The sequence below is a fragment of the Uloborus diversus genome, chromosome 7, assembly GCF_026930045.1.
Source record: "Uloborus diversus isolate 005 chromosome 7, Udiv.v.3.1, whole genome shotgun sequence".
Taxonomy (NCBI): Eukaryota; Metazoa; Arthropoda; class Arachnida; order Araneae; family Uloboridae; genus Uloborus; species Uloborus diversus.
Window position 1 is genome coordinate 161,844,790 of NC_072737.1, and position 20,951 is coordinate 161,865,740.

General features: G+C 33.8%; 1 protein-coding gene across 1 annotated transcript in view; it reads left to right on the forward strand.

Annotated features, from left to right (window-relative positions):
• Positions 1-20,951, forward strand: part of LOC129226966 (uncharacterized) — a 70,353-nt gene that overhangs the window by 21,117 nt on the left and 28,285 nt on the right. The window contains exon 3 of the mRNA XM_054861595.1: positions 6,205-6,273. Within this exon, the coding sequence (XP_054717570.1) occupies positions 6,205-6,273 (69 nt within the window). The remainder of the gene's footprint in view (positions 1-6,204; positions 6,274-20,951) is intronic.

Below are 20,951 nucleotides of genomic sequence, written 5' to 3' on the forward strand. Positions count from 1 at the left end.
CATCAGAAACCATCTAAAACTGCATTCTTAGAGCTACAATTTCAAAAAATTGACAGAGGAGCGCCCCTAAATCCCTTTTCTTCTAACATTATCAAAGATCGTCTAAAATGCGTTTTTAAGACAACAAATTCCAAAATTTTCCGGGGGAAAACCCCCGGGCCCCTTTTACTTCGGAGTTAATATTATACTTACGGTTCGTTCATATCGGCTTCCTCTTAAATCAGAAGTTCTATATAGTCGCCTCAGAACAAATAGTACTGATTACAGGAATACCACTTTGAGGCGACGATATATGCACACGTTTGTTAGGAAAAAAGGAAAATTATGGGGACGGTTACAGCTTTTATGTTAAGCTTGTGTCGCTTAGTGAAAATTCCTTAAAAAATGATCTGGTTAAAGGTGGGCTATATTAATGTTTGTAATATTCAAAAATTTCCAAAGCATCATATTTTTCCAACTGGCCCCCTCCGAGAATTCTGTCTGGATCCGCCTCTGGTAGCGGTATAATCCGACTACGAACAAATGATCCTTGTTAATCATTTGAGAAAACGAGTTCATTCGTTAAAATATGTAGAGAATGACAAAAGGACACGTTCTCCTTGTTTTTGACTTCAGCAACATTTTGGCGATATGAAAAAAATAAAATGTACTCCTAGTATATTTTCGTTATGTGATTATTTAGACCTGAAATTTTTTAATTGCTGCAATAACTGCATTGAGTTGGAAGAAAGTAAAAATGACAGGTTTTACATTTCTTATTTCACTCCTACTCTTTCCATTTTAAAATTGAGATTCATTACAGGAGGCGTCGTTGTTTTGAAGGTTGCTGAACAAGTAAAACTTAAGACCCCTACAGTGGAGGAGCCGACGCATCCGCCATTTTGGAGCAAACTTGATGCAGTGCTTCGTATCGATAGCATTGCAGCTGATGTTTACATTCCTTTAGCATGTGTTAAATTAGGTCTAATGGGTGGTTGTTCGACTGTTATTTTTTGTAAACAGCTCCAAAAAAGGATTTCAGCTCTTCAGATTTCCTGCAGTTGCAGAAAGAAAAAAGAAATGGATAAATAATAGCCCGCGAGGTGACTGGCAGCCTGGAAACGACGCCAACTGTTTCCAAAATTTCGCCAATGTTTACCTTCGCTCTCCGACTCTTTCGTTCCCTCTTTGGCGAATAATTGCCAATAAAGGTAGCTTTCCCTGTTGTACGCTTGCTCCAAAATGGCGGATGCGTCGGCCCTTCCAGTTATAGGGGTTCTAGTAAAATCAAGACCCACCTACTTACATAAGAAGCGTTTTGTCCAATCAGACATCTGCCTTGGCCGCACAAAATTAAAATGTTTTACCTCTTTGGCTAATTTCTTAACTTCAAAGTTGACGTATTCAAGATCTAGAACCAATGACGCACTTGAAAATCTGTTGTTGAACTTTTTCTTCATATCGCTCCTTTACGAAAATAGACGCTTCCAAAACAGGGTGGAGCCAAGGGCCAACTCATCGCTGTCAGACTTTTCATAGAATCGTGTTTACTGTGGTCTTTGGTGAAAGCATGGATTAAGCTGGTTTCGAAGTAAACTGGGTTTTTGGCGCGGGTTTTCGGCCGGATTAAGGTCGATTCCCTCAAAATCGCGTTGAGGTTGCATAGTATCGGTCGAGATATATCAAATGGAGGGGGAAATGAAAGAAAAAAATAATGATAAAAATCATTTGAAACTTGACGTCTTGAATTCAAACTGTATTTTCCGCAATCACGAGTTGCGATAGGAAACTAATCATTGTGTTTCTTGTTTCTACAAATGGAATGGAATGGAAATTGAGAACAAATTCGCACCAGTCATGTTATGAGTGGTGACTTTTTTTATATTAGAGATGAAATGACGCACGTCCACTTAAAAAAAAAAAAAAAAAAAACGAGAATTAGGATGCGATAATTAAGATGTGGTTATTCTGAGCAATTTACACGCGCGTACACCGGTATGATACTCTGATTTCTTACGAATCTTAAATGATAGGAATTAGTAACCAGGAAATATTGTATTTAGACGAAGTTCTCCATTTAACTTAATTGTTAGAGGTGTTTTTCCAGAAAAACGGGATTTTGTGCAAGAAGCCTCCCTTTCCTCTCCGGTTTTATGTAAAATTTGCTTAAGTTAAGCCTTGGGGAAAAAAGAGAGAACGAAACAGCGAACGATTTGTAACCATAGCGACGAAAATGAGCCCTCTTAATGAACATTAAGGAAAATGAGATGGACTTATTTTTGGCGTTATGGTAATTTCAAAAAATAAGACCGAAGTCAACTGCGATCAAGCAAGAGTAATAAGCAATTTGAGATTGCTGAAAAATAAAATAAACAAATGAGTAAATAAAGCAATTTCGGAAAATTGTGGACTGGGTTAGCCTTAACTAATAATAAAGCTGAAAGTCTCTCTGTCCGGATCTCTGTCTGTCAGGATCTCTCTCTGTCCGAATCTCTGTTTGTCAGGATTTCTGTGACGCGCATAGCGCCTAGACCGTTCTGCCGATTTTCATGAAATTTGGCGTAAAGTTAGTTGGTAGCATTGGGGTGTGCCCTTCGAAGCGATTTTTTGAAAATTCGATGTGGTTCTTATTCTACTCCAATTTTAAGAACAAAATTATCATAAGATGGACGAATAAATTACGAAATTATCATAACGGGGAACCTTAACATGGGCACACGCCGATTGGCGAGAAAATTCACCATATATTATTTGTAAACATTCAGGCGAAACAAACCTTTTAATTTTATGTAATTTATTTAAACTAAAGCGCCCCCAACTTCTTGCTTACAATGAAAACGTTTTGTATTTTGAAGTACGTATGTCAAGTTAAAAGTATTTTCTTTAAAAAGGACAGCACATCCAAAGATAACTATTTCTCGCAATATTTTTGCAACGAAAACTCTTTCTTATTAGAAACGATAAAGTAAGATTATAATATGTTTTAAGAATAAAATGGATTTTTTAATTTAAATGTTTCTAAATTGTGAGTCGCTGTGCGGATTATATTATTCATACTTAATTCCACCATTCTAATGAACTCGGTATACATATTAATATTGAATAAAGTTTATTTTTAACGAATGAATTTAAAAAATTTAGTTAGTACTTATGTACTTATCTCTCGAATTTTTTGCTTACGAGATAAATCTTTAAGACGAATAGAGATTTTTCTTTTGACAAGCTGTGCAAAAATGTTCTTAAAAAATCCAATGGAGAATGGATTTTTTAACTATCTGAATTATCTTAATTGAATTCTTAGCATCATTACTGATTACACTCCAAGATTTTATTTAAAAAACACGGATTTCAAGATAAGTGCAAGTATTTATGTATAAAGCAAACATAATAGTAAAAACAAAAATAAAACCGACTGAACCTTAAATTGTAGAAATTCTTAACTTTTATTTTTGTAATTATTTTTTTTTAACTCAGAAAAAAGAACATTTTCTAATTTAAAAAATTATAAAATTAAGGAGGTACAATAAAGGTATTTAGAGTAATTTGACTCACAGAAAATAAAAAGTCTCTTTGTATTTTTCAATGTTTATGCACTCAAGCGTAAAGTTATACTGTTTCTAATTATTTTTTTCCCAAATTATCAGATGAAAATATTTTCTCCTGTACTTAAAATGATAAAAAATAAAGAAGCAAAGCAATTTAAGAAAGAAAAAAAAGAAATTCAATTTAATTTTTTTAAAATAAAGTTTCAAATTTTCATTTTTAAATTACGAAATTCATCATGGTGGTAAACTCTGGTATGAAAAGTATGAGATAAATTCTGGGATTTCGGTGTATTATTTTTTTTCCTCCAGGGTCGGCTAAATAATTTATGGTTGAAATTTTTTACGTCGTAAAATTTTGGTACGTAGTGCGAATTATTAGAATTAACTCAAAATTTTGAAGTAATTTTTATTATATAATGCTTTTATTAAGCTTGCTCTGTCTTACGGTTGGTTGGTGGCCATCACGGAAACACTTTCATGTATTTCTTACGAGCTCTTGGCTCTTACGTATAAAATTGAGGCTGTAACTATGTTTTGATGTTTGCATCTACAAAATCAAGGGAGATCTTGTGTCATTAAATTACAAGCATGGAATCTGAACGTTCTGAAGTCTAAATATAGCAGTCACACATAACGGAGAAATAGGAGCACCTACTCTTATGAGGGTTTATATGTGTAATGAATTTCGTTCGACTTCATGCAGTAGTTTTTGGGTTAGAGCTGTCACTAAAACCGGTAAACTTACAAGCACACAACAGACAAACCGAGATTCTCTGAAAAGTTGATGATGGAATCAACTCTTTCCAAACCGTGTAAATCTTCCGAAGTTCGGAACTTTTCAAGAATCCAATCCTTTTTTGCTTTCTCCTATATCCAATATATAGAAGAAAGTACTGGATTCATCCAAATCATCAAATTTCGAATTTTGACGGATTCGAATGTTTTGAAGTGTGCTGAGTCCCTTTCGACTAATTTTGGAAAATGTCTGTGTGTGTGTGTCACGTTTGTGTGTGACCAGTTTTTTTCCGCTATACAGCAAAAACTACCGCATGAAATCTAACGAAATTTGGTACACATATGTGCCCATATGTGAACTTGTGCCCATTGGTTTTTGGCGCGAATTCCTCCAAAGGTGGTGAAGCAAGAGGACGTTTCTTGAGTTATACGTGCCTGCTATTTCCTAGGAAGTAACTGGCGGAATCAAACAAAATTTGTAACCTTTGCTTTTCGGCACAATTTCCCTCAAGGGGGGTGTAGCAATGAGATGCTTTTTGAGTTTTGCTTGACTGCTATTCCGAAAAAAATAACAGGCGGAATCAAACAAAATTTGAACCATATGTTGCCTCTAACAGGTACAGGTGTTGATTCAATTTGTTATCAATAGCTCAAACTGGGGTTGAGCTATAGAAGGTTTTTTTTGGCCAATTGTGACTACTGTATCTCATTAAATAATGAACGGAATCAAACAAAAATTTATCAACAAGTAGCCCTTAGAGGGTATACGAGCTAATTTTATTTTGGCGTCAATAGTTAAAAAGGGGGGTGGCGCAATCGAACGTTCTTTTTTTCCATTGTGAGTGCCATATCTCAAGAAATAATGCTATGTTCTAGCTGACATTTGGAATAAAAATGAATCCATATGTAAACAGGCGTTGGTTCAATTTTGGTGCCAATCGCTCCATTATTCTTTTTTTTACTTGTGTGAATAAAAATAATTTTATTGCAACAATAAGAAAGATAAATCGTAATAGACTGTCGGCTGCGTATTTCTCATGATTTTAATTGCATGGAAATGATCGGAAAAATTATCTCAAGGATTTAAAATTTTTAACTGTTGCCATCTTGTGTTTGTCAACAAATAAATGTTTGTAATTATTTTATGCAAGGATTTTAAAACAATTTTCAATTTTCAATCTTTGCTTTGGAGATAAATCAGGAATTGGGATGGTCTTCAAATTTTGGCATGTGTAATTTTGTTTTTGTTGGGAATATTACTTCCTCGTTAAGCATAGGGATCTTGCCAGCCTGACTGGCACTCGACAAAAACAACAACAACAGAAGAAAGAAAAAAATGTATGAAAGCAATAGTAAAATTTGTTGTTTATAAAGTTACATAATTTCCTGGTTGATCTAAAGTAAGCATTGAATTATTGATAATGGACTTTTCAAATTTGATACACCTTGAAAATAATCCAGAGTTTCGATGATTTTCCAGATTTAAGTTATCAGTTTTAAAACCTGTTTTCCAAAATTATACTAGTTTTATATATGCATAAAAATGTTGCGGATTTTGTATGCATATGCAAACCTGCTGAATTCAGACCTTTTTTTATTCGGTAAGCTAAGATTAGTCAGTTTTTATGGAAGTATTGCAAGCGCTTCATCAATTTTCTTCATATGTGAAAGTAAATCAATGTGAAATGTTGTATTTCCTCTTTATTTTGAATTTATTCTCAAACTGTTTAGAAGCGTTGACCAATATAACCCTGCGGTCAAAGTTAACGTTATCCTGTTTTAGTTCTGTAATATTATTTCTGTCCTTACTGAATGTTTTCGTTACTAATTATATTAAAACCATTATGAAAAATTCGCAGCAAAATATTTGTCATTAAATATTGTAGCGAAATTTAAATGTTATAAAAGTTATGTCGGCAGTTTAAAAACCAATTTTTTTTTACAGAAATTTGGACTTTAATCTTATCAGAACTATTGAAGGAAGAGCGTTTGAAGGGTCAGAGATTGCAAAATTGTAAGTATTACATTTTCCTGTAAAACTGTTGAAAATATTATGCCCGTTATTTCAGAAGAGAAGTCGTATAGTTGTTGGTGTATCAATTACAGCATGTTTAAATAGCATTCAAATACAATAACTACATTCCGGGTTCATGGGAAGTAGTTAAATCAGTTTGTTTCATAAATTCGTCAAAAACTAACTTTCATGTTTAGAAAGACAGAAAAAAAAGTCTTAGAAATACATTACGTTCTGTTTCATGTTTACATTAAATTAAGAATACTTGGAAGATATGACTCGGTTTCATTTAATGCTCACTTACACTAAGCAAGTGCAGGTTTCCGCCTATATTAGGGTAGACTTATCAGTGAAGGAACATCAACCAGTGAATTAATAGTTTTCTTTTAGCAAAACTTGGTTTCGAAATTCTTTTTATTGATGACGTGGCAACAGTAGTTTCCTTCTACTTGATTCCAAAAAGGAAAATGTTGCATTTGTTTAACGTTTAAAGGAAGGGTTCATTTTCTTGTTTGGTGCACTTTGTTTCATCCCCCCTCTCCCCCTGTTCAAAATAAATAAATAAATGAATAAAAAAGTGTACAAATAGTCCCACTTTTTTAAAAAAAAATCTGGGGGTCTTCGTTATTTTATTTAAATGCATGACGTGCCGGCAAAAAGTCTTTACATTTGGTTGGCAATTTAAATTTCACATGCAACGTTCCCTAGTGATGTGGATGAATACCGAGTAATCGGCCAGATTGTGGCCGAAAATTCGGTAATCGGCAATTCACAAGGGAGCATACCTAATAAAATCATGATAAGAAAAAGTTATGTAAAGTTTTTAATTGCCAACCAAATGTAAAGATTTTTTTACCGGTCCTGTACAAACTGTGTAGAATTTATTTTTATATTTTCGGGAAAGTATCTCTTATACCCACGGAAATATAAGCATTTCTTTCAAAAACACGATTTTTTTAGAGGTTTTTGGCTCATAACACGCGGAGTTTTCCGTCAAACGTTACTAAACTTTCAAAATATTTGACAGCATACAAGAGAAACATAATAATAATATTTGAAGTTAAAATATTGAAAATTTTATGAAGTATGAACGTCCAAAGCAATTTAATTTTCATTGCACATGCGCAAAAGATAGCAATTTATGATCTTCACAATCTGAAGCCCAGATACATCCTACACTTTGTGATAAAATTTCAGCTCGATATCTTAAAAATTCAAAAAGTTATAAGCGAAGTAATGAGCCGAATTTCAATAACTCTTTGATAGGAGGACGTCTCGTGAGGGATCGTTCGCAAATATTCTATTTTTATCATGAATAAATCTGCAACGCTAGCAGGAAAGTATTGCCAGTTTGCGAACGACCTCTTACGATTCGTCGCCTATCCAAGAATTACTGAAGTTCGGCTCATTTGATCGCTCATAACCTTTTGGATTTGTAAGATATCGAGTAGAAATTTTATCACAAGGAGTAGGATCTATATGAACTCTGGATTATGAAGGTTATTGATTGATATCTTTCGCGCACGCGCATTAAAGCTTCAACTGCTTTAAACGTTCATATTTCAACAAATTTTAAATATTTTGATTTCAAATTTTAATACTACGTTTCTCTTGTATGCTGTCAAATATTTTGAGAGTTTAGTAACAATTGACGGAAAACTCTGCATGCTATGAGCCGAAAACCTTAAAGTAAAGTTTTCTTTTTTGTAAGAAATGCATATATCTCCGTTGGTATAAGAGATACTTTCACAAAAATATAATAATAAATTCTATATAGTTTGTACAGTTCTTGGAAAAAAAACACGTTGCTTGGTAATTAAAAACTCTACATAACTCTTTCTTGTCATGATTTTTCTTGGCATGCTCCCTTGTGAATTGGCCGAATACCAAATATTTGGTCACAATCTAGCCGAATATTCGGTATTTGGTCAAATAACTAGGGAGCATTGCAAATAAAATCATGACAAGGAGTTTGCATGTGAAGTTTTTAATTGCCAACTAAATGTAAAGATTTTTTGCCGGCACTGTAGAGATTACACCTATCTCAATGTTGGCTTAAACCTTCAAAATTTATCAAAAACGGTTGTTGTAAATTAGGACTTATCAACAACAATAGTTGTTAAATGAAAAATTATCATATAAGCTTCGTGCTACAATATGATTAAGGTGAAAAAATAACGTAAATAAAGCACAAATATTGGAGAAAAATAAATAAATTTTTCTCGAATATTTGCGCTTTATTTACGTTGTTTTTTTCACCTTAATCAACATTAGTCGTTATCTTCGTCTCTTTTTACATTAAACCGTTCAATAATCCAGTAGCTATTAGTAGCAATTCAATACTGTTTATACACTACCTTTTTTTTTTTCCCGGAAAGTAACAAATTTAGTTTTCATGGTCTACGTACTTTTTCTTGAAAACGGATTTAACGCCCAAACATCACGACCTTGAGGATCACAGATTTGGACAAAATTCTAGATATTGTTTCATTCCCACTAGATATGGGCCTAGGTAAATCGGTTTGACTGCTTAGACCCTAGTTCGGCTGCAACGAGGGTCCAAACTTGCTAGTTTGGCCCAGAAATGCAATGGCATTTCCATTGGAATTTTCGACTTCGACACTGTGTTCCATGTCCCAACACATTTGGCATCTTTTGTTAGTACAACTAGTGGAAGGAAAACACCTAGTTATTTATGAGCATTAAGTTACTTGAAAAATTGAAATGATCTTGTATTTTAGTTTTTTTATTTGCCATGTGCAATAAATTAGAGCTATTCCCCCTCTCCCTATTTTTGCTTATATTGTGGAATATCTTTGATAGCAGACGATAAATGTGCAGTTAAAGTAAATGTTTTCATTAACAAACGAAAAATCCTTTTTACTACAGATAATTAATACAAAACGAAAAAAAAAAATAGTTTCATTTGCAAACGATAGTAAATATCCTATAACTATGTTATTTATTGTGGCATTGTGTGAAGTTATTAAAATTAAAAGGAGTGCCCAATTTAAATTTGAGAACCTCTTATTAAAAATTGGCATTCAGCGTAATAAATTCAAAGGTAAGTGCATGCAAATGCCTCATACTGCAGTACAACAGCAGAAAAAGGGGTAAAAATGATAATTCGATAAGAAACTCCATTGCAATACTGGGTCCAAATTACCAACTTTGGACCATAGTTGTAGTCGAACTAGGATCTATGCAGTCAAACTCCTTTACCTGGGCACATACCTCGTCGGAACTGACCTTTATGTAAGATTTCGCCCAAATCCGTGACAATCAAGGTCGTTCCATTTGGTAGTAAGTCAGTTTCTGCCATTAATAAGTTCATTTAGCTTTTGGAATTTTTTAGATCGTCTTAATGCCATATGATTTATATTTTTAATATGCTGTCAGCTGAAGATTAAAATAAACTAGTATGTTGTGACCATCATGAAACTTTCCTCTATATTTTTCTTTTTTTTTTTCTGATCCCTCCCCATGCTTAACGAGGAAGCAATATTCCCGACAAAAAAAAAAAATACACGTGCAAAAACTTGACGACCATCCCAATGTCTGAATTATTGCAAAAACAAAGCGAAGAGCGAAAATTGAAAGTCATTTTAAAAGCCTTGCTTGAATTAATTACAAATATTTTATTTGTTAACAAACATAAGATGGCAAAAGTTAAAAATTTTAAATCACTGAAATAATATTTCCGATCATTTCCATACAGTTAAAAACACGAGAAATACGCAGACGACAATCTATTACGATTTATCTTTCTTATTGTTGCATTGATAAAGCTATTTTTATTCGCAAAAAAAAAAAAAAAAAAAAAAAAAAAAAAAAAAATCAACACCTCTTGGAGCGGTTGGCGTCAGAATTGAATCAAAACCTATTTACATATGGATTCACGTATATTCCAAATTTCAACCAGAACGTAGCAGTACTTCTTGAGATAGGGGCACTCACAATGGAAAAAAAGAACGGGCGATTGCGCTACCCCCTTTTTAGCTGTTGACACCAAAATAAAATCAGTTCTTATACCCACTAAGGGCTACTTGCCAATACATTTTTCTTTCATTCTGTTCATTATTTCTTAAGATACAGCAGTCACAATTGACGACAAAAAAAAGTTCTATAGCTCAACCCCCGTTTGAGTTATTGACACCAAAATTGAATCAGCACCTGTTCCTGTTAATGGCAACATATGGACCAAATTTGTTTAAATCTGCCAGTTACTTCCTGAGGAAAAGCAAGCACGTGTAACTCGAAAAACGTCCTATTGCTCCACCTCCCTTGGAAGAATTCGCGCCAAAAACCAATGGGCACAAGTTCAAATAGGGGCACATATGTGTACCAAACGTCGTTCGATTTCATGCGGTAGTTTTTGCTGTAGAGCGGCCAGAAAAAAACTGGTCACACACAGACGTGACACACGCACACACACACAAACACAGACAGACATTTTCCAAAAATGGTCGAAATGAACTCAGCACACCTCAAAACGTTCGAATGCGTCAAAATTCGAAATTCGAAAATTTGCACGAATCCAATACTTTCTTCTGTATATTAGATATAGAAGAAAGTAAAAAAGAAGAAAAAATACTGAACTTAGGATTGAAGAATTGAAATTTTAAGTAATATCATTTCTCTTTACAGATTTTATTGCAATCTAATTTCTGAAATGTTCTTTTTATTCTTTGTTGGAAAGCAAGATTTTGATAGTATTTTCTCAGTCCTTTTGAATATCACACAATGTTATACACTTGTTGAATAGTTTAGTAAGAATGTCTAGGGCTTCATTTCTTTCTTTCTTTAAAATATCCACAGTCATCTTTTTCAAAATGCTTTTCTATTTTTCATTACTTTTATTGCCGTGGTAGCTATTGCAATATTTTCTGTTCAATATCACTGGTATAACGTTATTTGTATTCAATTGGCTAGGTAAATCATTTTTTTCCCGAAGATCTATAGAACTTTGACGAAAAATTTTCTGTTCCCTTTAGAACTTTACATTTGTTCGGATTGATTTTTTCCACTTTTCGTCTTGAAAACTGATATTTCTGTCTACCTAGCATCAAATTTCCTTCTTCAAAATTTTACTTTATTCTACGACTTGCTGGATCACATTGCAATCAAATTTCCTGGCGTCTACAACAATTTTTAACCTTTAGAGTGTTGCATAGCTCAAAAACCTTTTCAAGAATATTTTCCTTGTTACATCCCCCCGCTCCATTTCTCTAAAGGTTGTCGAGTTTGTTCTGAAATTTTCTTGATAGGTTAATTCTCAAGCAATATGCTCTGCAAGTCATACTCTAGGGTAAAAGTGTCGCATATTAGGCACGTTTTGTTTTTTAACCCCCGACAAACAATGGAAGAAGGTTATAAGTTTGACGTGTCTGTGTATCTGTTTATCTGTGTGTCTGTCTGTGGCACTCTAGCACCTAAACGGATGGACTGATTTTGAAAAAAAAAATTGTTCGAAAGGAGACTTGATCGAGACTGTTCTTAGCTAGGTTGCATCTTTGGATGACATTAATTAACAAAGATATTAATTAAAAACCTTTAAAAGGCTTTTCGCGGTTTTTACAGTGAAAACATAGTTGAAAATTAAAAAATTTAATACCAAAACAACGATAAAAAAATCCACGTCTGATAGAATGTGTTTGGAACTTTCATGTTTCACAGAATTCGAATTAGTATAACGCTTTTTTAAGCAGATTTTAATAACGGCCTTTTTTTACGCGATTGATAAATGAATTCAATGTTGGCCGACAAGGAAATTAAAATCAATGATTTAAAATTTTTATCTGTTGCCAGTTTGTATTTAACAGCAAATAAAGTACTTGACATTGATTTTCTATATTATAAGGCTTTTAAAAGGATTTTCAACTTTCCCTCTTGATTCTACAGTTGCGACTCAGTTGGGAGTTTTTAAAATTTTAATTTTATCGTTATATCACCTGAAACTGATATGAAAAGAAATATGCGGCGAGTAATAATATTCAGGTTTTTAGGGGAAGAATCATATTAGTCGTTTAAACACACACACGGAAAACAAATATTTTAGCCATGATTTTAATTTTGAATAAAAATCCACAAATGTTTTTTTCAGCCGCACATCATAGAGTACCACAAAAGTAACATTATAAAACGAGTGTTTCAGTTTCACTAGTTAACACTATGTAACTCAAACAAATAATATTATTTTTTCGATTTGCAACGACGAACCTATACGAGCCTAATTGAGACATTTTTGACTGCAAACCTACTGACCACTGCCGGATTGTTTGAAGGTTAGCTTGTGAAATGAACACACACAGAGTCGTTTCCATCGTCACTTGAAATTATACATTCTTCCTTATCCAAAAAAGAAAAAAAATGTAAATAACTTGTATCGCACCATATTAGGTACTTTAATCGATGTTGTGGCCTACTACATTGTACGCACTTTTCCGATCTCATTATACTTTTAAACAATTAAACATCCAGTACCTCCACAACTCAGACCAATTTTTCTGGTCATAGCACAAAACGTGATCTCAAATCAGGTATGCCAAATTAGAAAGAAGCAGAAACCTGGTGACGTGATCGGTAAGGAGTGGGATTCGTAACCGTAGGATCCTGTGTGCGATGCCAGCCGGTCGAAGATCCCCCGTGTTCATTAATGGCAAGGGCAGATACAAAAGGGGGGCGATCGCCCCCCCCCCTCTTGAGCCAAGGGATAAATAACCGGGCACCTACCGAAATTAACCGAAAAAAAAACCTAAAGAATATTCGCAAAACAAAATATTCTTCAGAGGTAAAAGAACATTCTTTATTGCCTTTATAGGAATAAGAATGTATAACATTTTCTTTTTCTTTGTTGGGATTGAATTTTGGCTTGAAAATATGATGAAACAGAAAGCTCAAGATCGTCACCGATAAAGAAAAAGGAGAAAGAAAAAGTAACGGGCTAAAATGAAAATCATAAAGGGGAAAGGGGAAAACATAACCTTCACAATCAGACATTCAGAGCCGCCGATTTTTTGATGACGCCCGTCATTCTGTAGAGCGTCAATGTTCAGTCATTGTCTCTTGAGCACTCGTTACATCTACCTTCCAAAAGTTGACTATGTCCAAAAGAAAACAAATCAATTTATTAGGATTGTTCAAGAAGAAAGAAGACGAAGAAAAAACCCATGAAACTAGTGAGCTACCAGATATTTTTAGATAAGGTACGCTTTTGTTGTACTGTTACGATACAGAATTAGCAATTTTCATTGCTAAAAAACATATTCTTAAAAAAGGGCTTATTTTTTACGCTTAGTTGTAAACTGCTTGCCTTGATTTTGATTTTCAAATATGTTGATTTTACGTATTAATTATTTTGATTTATTATTTTTTTTTTTACAAAAGCTTTTCAATTTACATAAATTTGCATATAATGAGATACAAACATAAGGTTTCCAAATGGCAATCTGAAGTTGATATTTTCATTAAAAAAACATATTGGACATCTATCTACCACATCTTCAATTTCAATTCTTACTTTCGGTTCTGTGTTGAAAATGTATGATGGTTTCAGAGCTGCATTTATTTTGTATCAAAATAATGTAATGTACATACGAGTTCACCTTTTTGATACCGATCATATTGCATCTTCAAAGTTTATTTTAGGCAATAAGTATTATTGTATTAATTTGTGCTTAGTTATATATTTGAACACCACACACACACACACACATATATACATACATATTAGGATTATATTGACTAGGACCAGCCTAGCTGGTCGTCACATTTGTATTTGTGTATACATATATATATATATATATATATATGTGTGTGTGTGTGTGTGTGTGTGTGTGTGTGTGTGTGTGTAATGTCTGTGTATGCACGGGCAAATCAGGATAAAACCTAACTAGTAAGGGGTAAATAATAAAAATCTATCGCCCCCCCCCCCTTGAGAAATTTCTGGATCCGCCCTTGATTAATGGTGACTGAATCATGCTAAATATGTCCTAGTCACAAAGTCCTCGAAGTGAATCAATACCTCTGGAGGTGCTAGACCAAGGATTGCTCTGTTTCTGATCTGGATTTAAAAAATCAGGTCTGCCTTCAAGGCCCTATCCAACCGATAAAAGCACAAACAATGATAGATACGGAGAGCCTTGGAGTGTGATATGGTATATCTGTACCTCAGAGCCACACTGACGTAAGTCCAAAAATTGCGATTTTCAGTTTATTAGTGCAATGTATGTGGAATCCAATTCCCCATCAAGCCATGTAAAAGTAATTCTAAAAAAAAATTTGAATTTGGCATCTGGAATTCAAACTATGTTTTTCGCAATCACGAGTGTGTGTGTGCGTGTGTGTATGCGCGTGTGTGTTTGTGTAGGCGCATGTGTGTGGGTGCATGTGTATGTGAGTGTATGTATGCATGTGTGTGCGTGTTGTGCATGCAGTGCTGCGCGTGTACGCGCGTGTGCGTGTAAGCGTTCGTGTGTGTGTGTGTAGGCGTTCGTGTGTGTGTGTATGTAGACATGTGTGTTTGTGTCTGTGTGCAGTCATGAGTGTGTGTATGTGTGTAGGAGTGTGTGTAGGTGTGTGTGTGTGTGTGTATGCACTGTCAAAAATGAAACGCTCAATTTTGACGATTTGGCAATCCTCGAGCACTATTTCGTTATTTTCGACGATCCTTTCGTCACCAAATCACGTGATATTTGACAAAACCAGAAATCTCAACTTTTTGACGAAATTATTTCGTCCCGATTTCGTCATATTGCAGTGCATTCTGGGAGTTTTCGTTTCAGTCTTGTACTTGCTCGTTAAATTATCCTAAAGGATTCATAAAAAAAGGTTAGTATTTATTAAAATTTGTATGAGCAATGTTCTTTTTCTTTTATTTATTGTTACATTTTTGTTTAGTGTTGTGTTTATAGTTGTGTTTAAAACATATTAAAACTAAAAACGAACCGTTCGATTAGGTTTAGAACTCTGTGTGTTTTTTGAACTAACTTTGAGTCACCTCCACGTTAGGCTTAACTAGCGTTGATTTTTTTTTATTTGCAAAAGGAAATGTTGGTTTATTGACATTAGTTTCGAAAAACGTACTTCCTTTATTTCGTTTAAAAAAATGTCAAACATGACCACAGAATTTGTACAAATTTAAACTTACAAAAAAAATTCCACCGTAGCTAAACTAACGCAGATGATAAAAACAGCGCTTTTATAAAAGGCATGGAACTTTGAAGCTTTTAATTTCAACGTTGAATATATTGCATGGTTATGTGTTTTCATTCTTCTCCATGAATTTTACAAAAATAATTCTGTAAAACAAAGTTTATTTTTTAGTTTAATAGTTCAAATTTGTTTCACTGTGCATTTTTAATTTTCTTAAACAAATATGTACCCATTCCCCAATAAGTATTGATATTTTTTCTTTCACTCTACATTTAATGTTTTATTCAATGTTATAATTTATACAGTTGCTCCCAAAAGTGTTCGTACACTTATCATTTTCAATGAAATATTGCTCTACCCATTAGTAAAAATTAATATTTTGGACTGGGTAAACAATGTTACAAAACTACATGAAATATTTTAATAGCAAAATAAAATATGATTTTGAAGAAATTAATAATCAAAAAGTATCAAGAACTTTATAACACAAAAGTGTTCGTAGAAAATATTTTAAAATAATTGTTTAACAATCTTTGAATAAAACCGATGAAACTCGAGGAAAAAAGCGCTTGATGCAATAAAAAATAAATGCAAATCGCTTATATCAGCTTTTGGATCCGAAATGATACCCTCTTTTTTTATGCTCGTAGACAGGACTTATAAATGCTTACCCCGTGTTGTTTATATAATCTCTTTCCCTATGGCAGATGTTTCTAGCAATAAGTGCTTATGTTCATTATTTGTGGAGCCTTTTTTTTTACTTGCATAAAACATGAAGTAAAGTAAATATCAATTTAATACAAATCATTTTAAGTTAGAGAAGATATTAATTTCCGTAAAGAACTCTATCTTTGTGCTTGATATTTCAGCAGAATATTTTCATTATTTTTTTCAATTTTTCCGCAAATTAAATAAATTAATGATGAAAATAGAGTTTTAATGTTTAACCTCGATTAAAAAAATACATATATAGTAGCATGTTTTGAAAATAATAATGATAAGCATTTTTTGTTGTTTATTTCCACACTTAATACACTAAATTTATAAGTTTTTCTATGTCAATTTGTGTTACATGATTTGTGATAACTATGAGTTTTTCTATTATACATAGTTTCTACGGCTAAAATTAATGCAGCATTAATTTTATTGCCATATTTCACGTTTCAAGGTATTGTCAACAAAAAATGAGAAATCCGGGTCTACATGAAACCAGACTAAGAAGCATTTTATAGATGAACTACCAATCAATCCAAATGTAAATTACAGTTTGTGATTTTTGCTGGATGCAAAGTAAAATATCTGAAATTTTAACCGAACAGCTATACTTTAATGGAAAAATTGAAAGGATAATCAAAAAAAAAAAAAAAAAAACAAGGAAGAAAATCCATCGATATCTGTCAATTAGTTCTCAAGACACAAACAAAGAAAACACTATGTTATTGGGTTTCCCCTGTCTTTGGTAACTCTTCTCCCTTGGCGTGTTTTTTATTTACTGCGTGAAAATTACATATTTTAGAAATCAAATATGCTTGGGGAAAAGGTAATACTTCCTTGGTAATACTCCCTCCGTCTCAAACTAGTAGCGCGACGTTTGAATATTTTTGTACCAGTGATTAATTCTGACGATTTTATGATTTTGTTTAAATATTTTTTATTGATTTCAAGGTACTATACTATCAATTAATCGAGTGTTGGAGCCCTTGGTTTTTGACTTCAATTCGGTAGTGGTTTAAGGAGGTGAGGCTCGGTAAGTAAATGTTACTTATTGATAACATAACACAATAAAATTTCTGAAAAAAGTAAAAATAAATCATAATCACATCAGTTTCAGTACTACTCAGTTTGTTAGTATTTTAATAGAACTAATTTGTGGTGGAGGGAGTACTTCAGAAAACATTCGACAAGAAAACTGCAAATCTGAAAACGAAAGTCGGGAGAAAACGGTGTATTTTGGCTGTTGGCTGCAATAAAAAATAAATTTAAAAAAAAATCACAGATCAACAATTGTCGCACCCTTGATTTTTTTATAGCTCGAAAAAAAATGAAAATTCACGACTTGATATGCAAAGGAATTAACTAGTTTAATGGCTAAGTAATGCTGATTGTCGATAAATTGAAGAAACTCTAATTCCAGAACGCTATTCAGAAATTAATTTCAGATACCAACTGAGAGAAATCATTGTCTGTCTGCCTAAATAAAAATTTTGCCCATCCACTGTAAAAAATACTCACTCTTGCAATCTGCTTGGAAAAATAGCTATCACCGTCGAAATAATCATATTTTGAAGAATATGAAAATGAAATCAGATGCTCCTTAAAGTCACAAGAGAATCGTAGCCTTTTAACTAAAGGGGAACAATTTTGAAAGAAATTGTGGAAAAATGCTTTATTTCAGAAATAAGCTGCTGCATTTAATCGTAAAACTTGCCTCGAAATAGAAAAAAGATCAATGTTCATGAGGGCATACACCAATGGACTTACACATTTACTTATTATACATATGTTTAATTTTTAAAACTCTTTTAGGATGGATCCAACATCATGGAGATAATCATAACCAAGACAGACGAAGATTTTTTCCATAATTATAACAATATTCAGAGTGTTCGTATATTATACATTGATTTCATGTTACACATGTTTGGAAATACTAATAAAAATTTAGGGGTAAAAAGTAAAGGTCTATTTTATAATTATTTAACAAACATTACACTAAATTAATTTTACCAAAAGATTTATTTCATATCTGCATTTTTTTAAGATTCATATTTTCAAATACCTTTTGCAATTTTGGCACAGAATTGTTTTCAAAGTATGAAGTATGAAATGCATGCAATAATAAAGTTCCTGTATTAAACATAAATTTGGCTTAATAAACATTCTACATACAAGCAAAATTAATAAAACAAATAATTGATTGGAAAAAGAAAATGGTAAACTTTTTCTTAAGATAATCTAATTTTACTTTCTGTATCTAATTTTAGAACAAAGATATACTAACTTAAAGTTGTCCATTTTATTGTACTTTTTCTTTGAAATTTGTGGTATAAGTTGGATAAAAATCTTTTTTTTTTTTCTGGAATTTTTTCCTGCAATGCAATGAAGAAGAAAATCTTCAGCAAATTTCTCCCGAGCATATATCGATGTAACTATGCATAAAAGTGGCACATGATTTATTTTTCCAGAACCCAATGTTTGCTGAGGAAGTAGCACTTTTATATTCCCAGTAGGACAGGGCGATGTAGGAATTTCTACATCGTGATGCATTCGCCATCCTTACATCGCGATGCTGTCCAAACAGTTTGAAATATTCTTCCCGCTTTAGGGGCACCCCCCTCCCTCCCTCATTAGGGGAGTTTTCCTTACCAGGCTTTTGTCAAATCTTTTTCTAGTTTGGCACATAGGTCCTTTAATCACATGGGGTAGTACCCCATATGAATACTACCCCATGGGAAAGTATCCTATGTGGATTTCCAGCATCAAAGGACATCTGGGCCGAATCTGGAAAAGATTCGACGAAAACTGAATTTTTATAAGGAAAACTCCTGTGGGGTTTGGCGCACATAGCGGGATGAAAACTACAATATACGAATTCCCAAGCATCAAAAGACAAATGTACCGAATTTGGAACAGATCAGACGAAAACTGGGTTCTTATAAGACCCCCCCCCCCCCCCGACACACACATGGTTTCCCACTTCAAAGCGGGACGAAAACGGGAATTCCCGAGCGCCAAAGGACATCTGTGACAATTTTGGAAACGTCCTGATAAAACTGGTTTTTTATAAGAACCCCCCCCCCCCCATTTGGTGGTTGTCTCCCATAGCGGCGCGAAAACTACTTTATGAGAATTCCTGAACATGAATGAACGAACCTCTATGCCAAATTTTGGAAAGATCCGACAAAAAATGAATTTTTTTCAAGGAAAACCCCCATCGGGGTTGCCCCCCCCCCACAGAGTGACGAAAGCTAACCTTCGTGAATTCCTGAGCATCAAAGAACCTCTATGGCAAATTTAGAAAAGATCGGGCAAAAACTTTTTTTTTATATAAGGAGACCCCCCAATGTGGGGTTGCTCACCCCCACCCGCATTATGGAGGGTTGAAAACTACCATGTGTGAATTTCCGAGCATCAGAGGACCTTTGTTCCAAATTTGGAAAAGATAAGATAAAAACTGTTTTTTCATAAGAACCCCCCCCCCCGTATGGGGGTTGCCCCCATAGTGGAACGAAAACCACCCTATGAGAATTCCTGAGCATCAAATAACGAAACTCTGAGCCAAATTCGGAAAGATCCAACAAAAACTGGATTTTTTGTAGGAAAACTACCATAGGGGTTGCCCCCCCCCCCAAAGAGGGACGAAAACTACCCTGCGTGAATCAACAGGCATCAAAGAACTTCTGTGCCAAATTTTGGAAAAATCCGACAAAAACTAGATTTTTTCAAGGATCTCCCCCCCCCCCCCCTCCTTATAAAGTCATGAAAACTACCCTGCGTGATTCTAGAGCATCTAAAAACCTCTGTGACAAACTTTAAAAAGATCGGACAAAAACTTTTTTTTAATACGGAGAACCTTCAATGCGGGATTGTCTGCCCCCCCCCCCACGCACACACATAGAGAGACATAAACGACCTTGTGTGAATTCCCGAGTCTCCAATAACGAACCTCTCTGCCAAATTTGGAAAATATCCGACAAAAATTAGATTTTTTAAAGAAAAACCCCCATTATGGGGGTTTAATTAGATACCATGGGGAATTTAATCTGCAATGATTTGTTTTACCTTTTTAAAGAAGTTGTTTGTTTGCATTTTTACCATAAATAAAAATTTACTTGACATATTTTATGTGCCTCTTTTTTCAACAATTACTTGTCGTTTTTTTTTTTTTTTGATGGGGGGGGGGCGGCTGCAGGCCCGTTATTTCAATTTTTTCCCAAACATGGCAAAGAGTCTGTACTCAATAAAATTTTTACAGAAAACCAAGTAAAACGACGTCCAGTCATGTGTAAAAGCATGAATGTTCAAAAATCAAAACGGGAGGGGGGGGGGGCGTCAATTGACCCCCTGACCCCATAAATGACGGGCATGTGAAAGTGATTATACGCATTAAAATGGGAAACTACGGTGGGAAGCTTCTGAAGTTACGATTTGATCACACGCACACGAATCTTATAAAATACAGTCGAACCTCGTTATAACGAACTTAAAGGGACCATTAAAATCGATTAAAAACGTGGTTCGCTTTATCCGAAAAACAAAAAACAATAATACAAGGATTGCAAAAAAGTTCATTTCAGCAGTTATTTGTTTTAAGCGTGTTCGAATTAACGAGGTTCGACTGTATTCTGAAAAATAAAAAAAAAACTAATGTGCTCCAAGATAAAAAAAAAAAAAGAGGAAATTAAATTTTCTTAAAAATTTATGAAATTAACGTTTTCATATATGACGAAATTAATTAGACGAAACTAATGCTCTCAAAACTACGAAAATGATTGTTAATTTGACGAAACTAGAATGAAGAAATA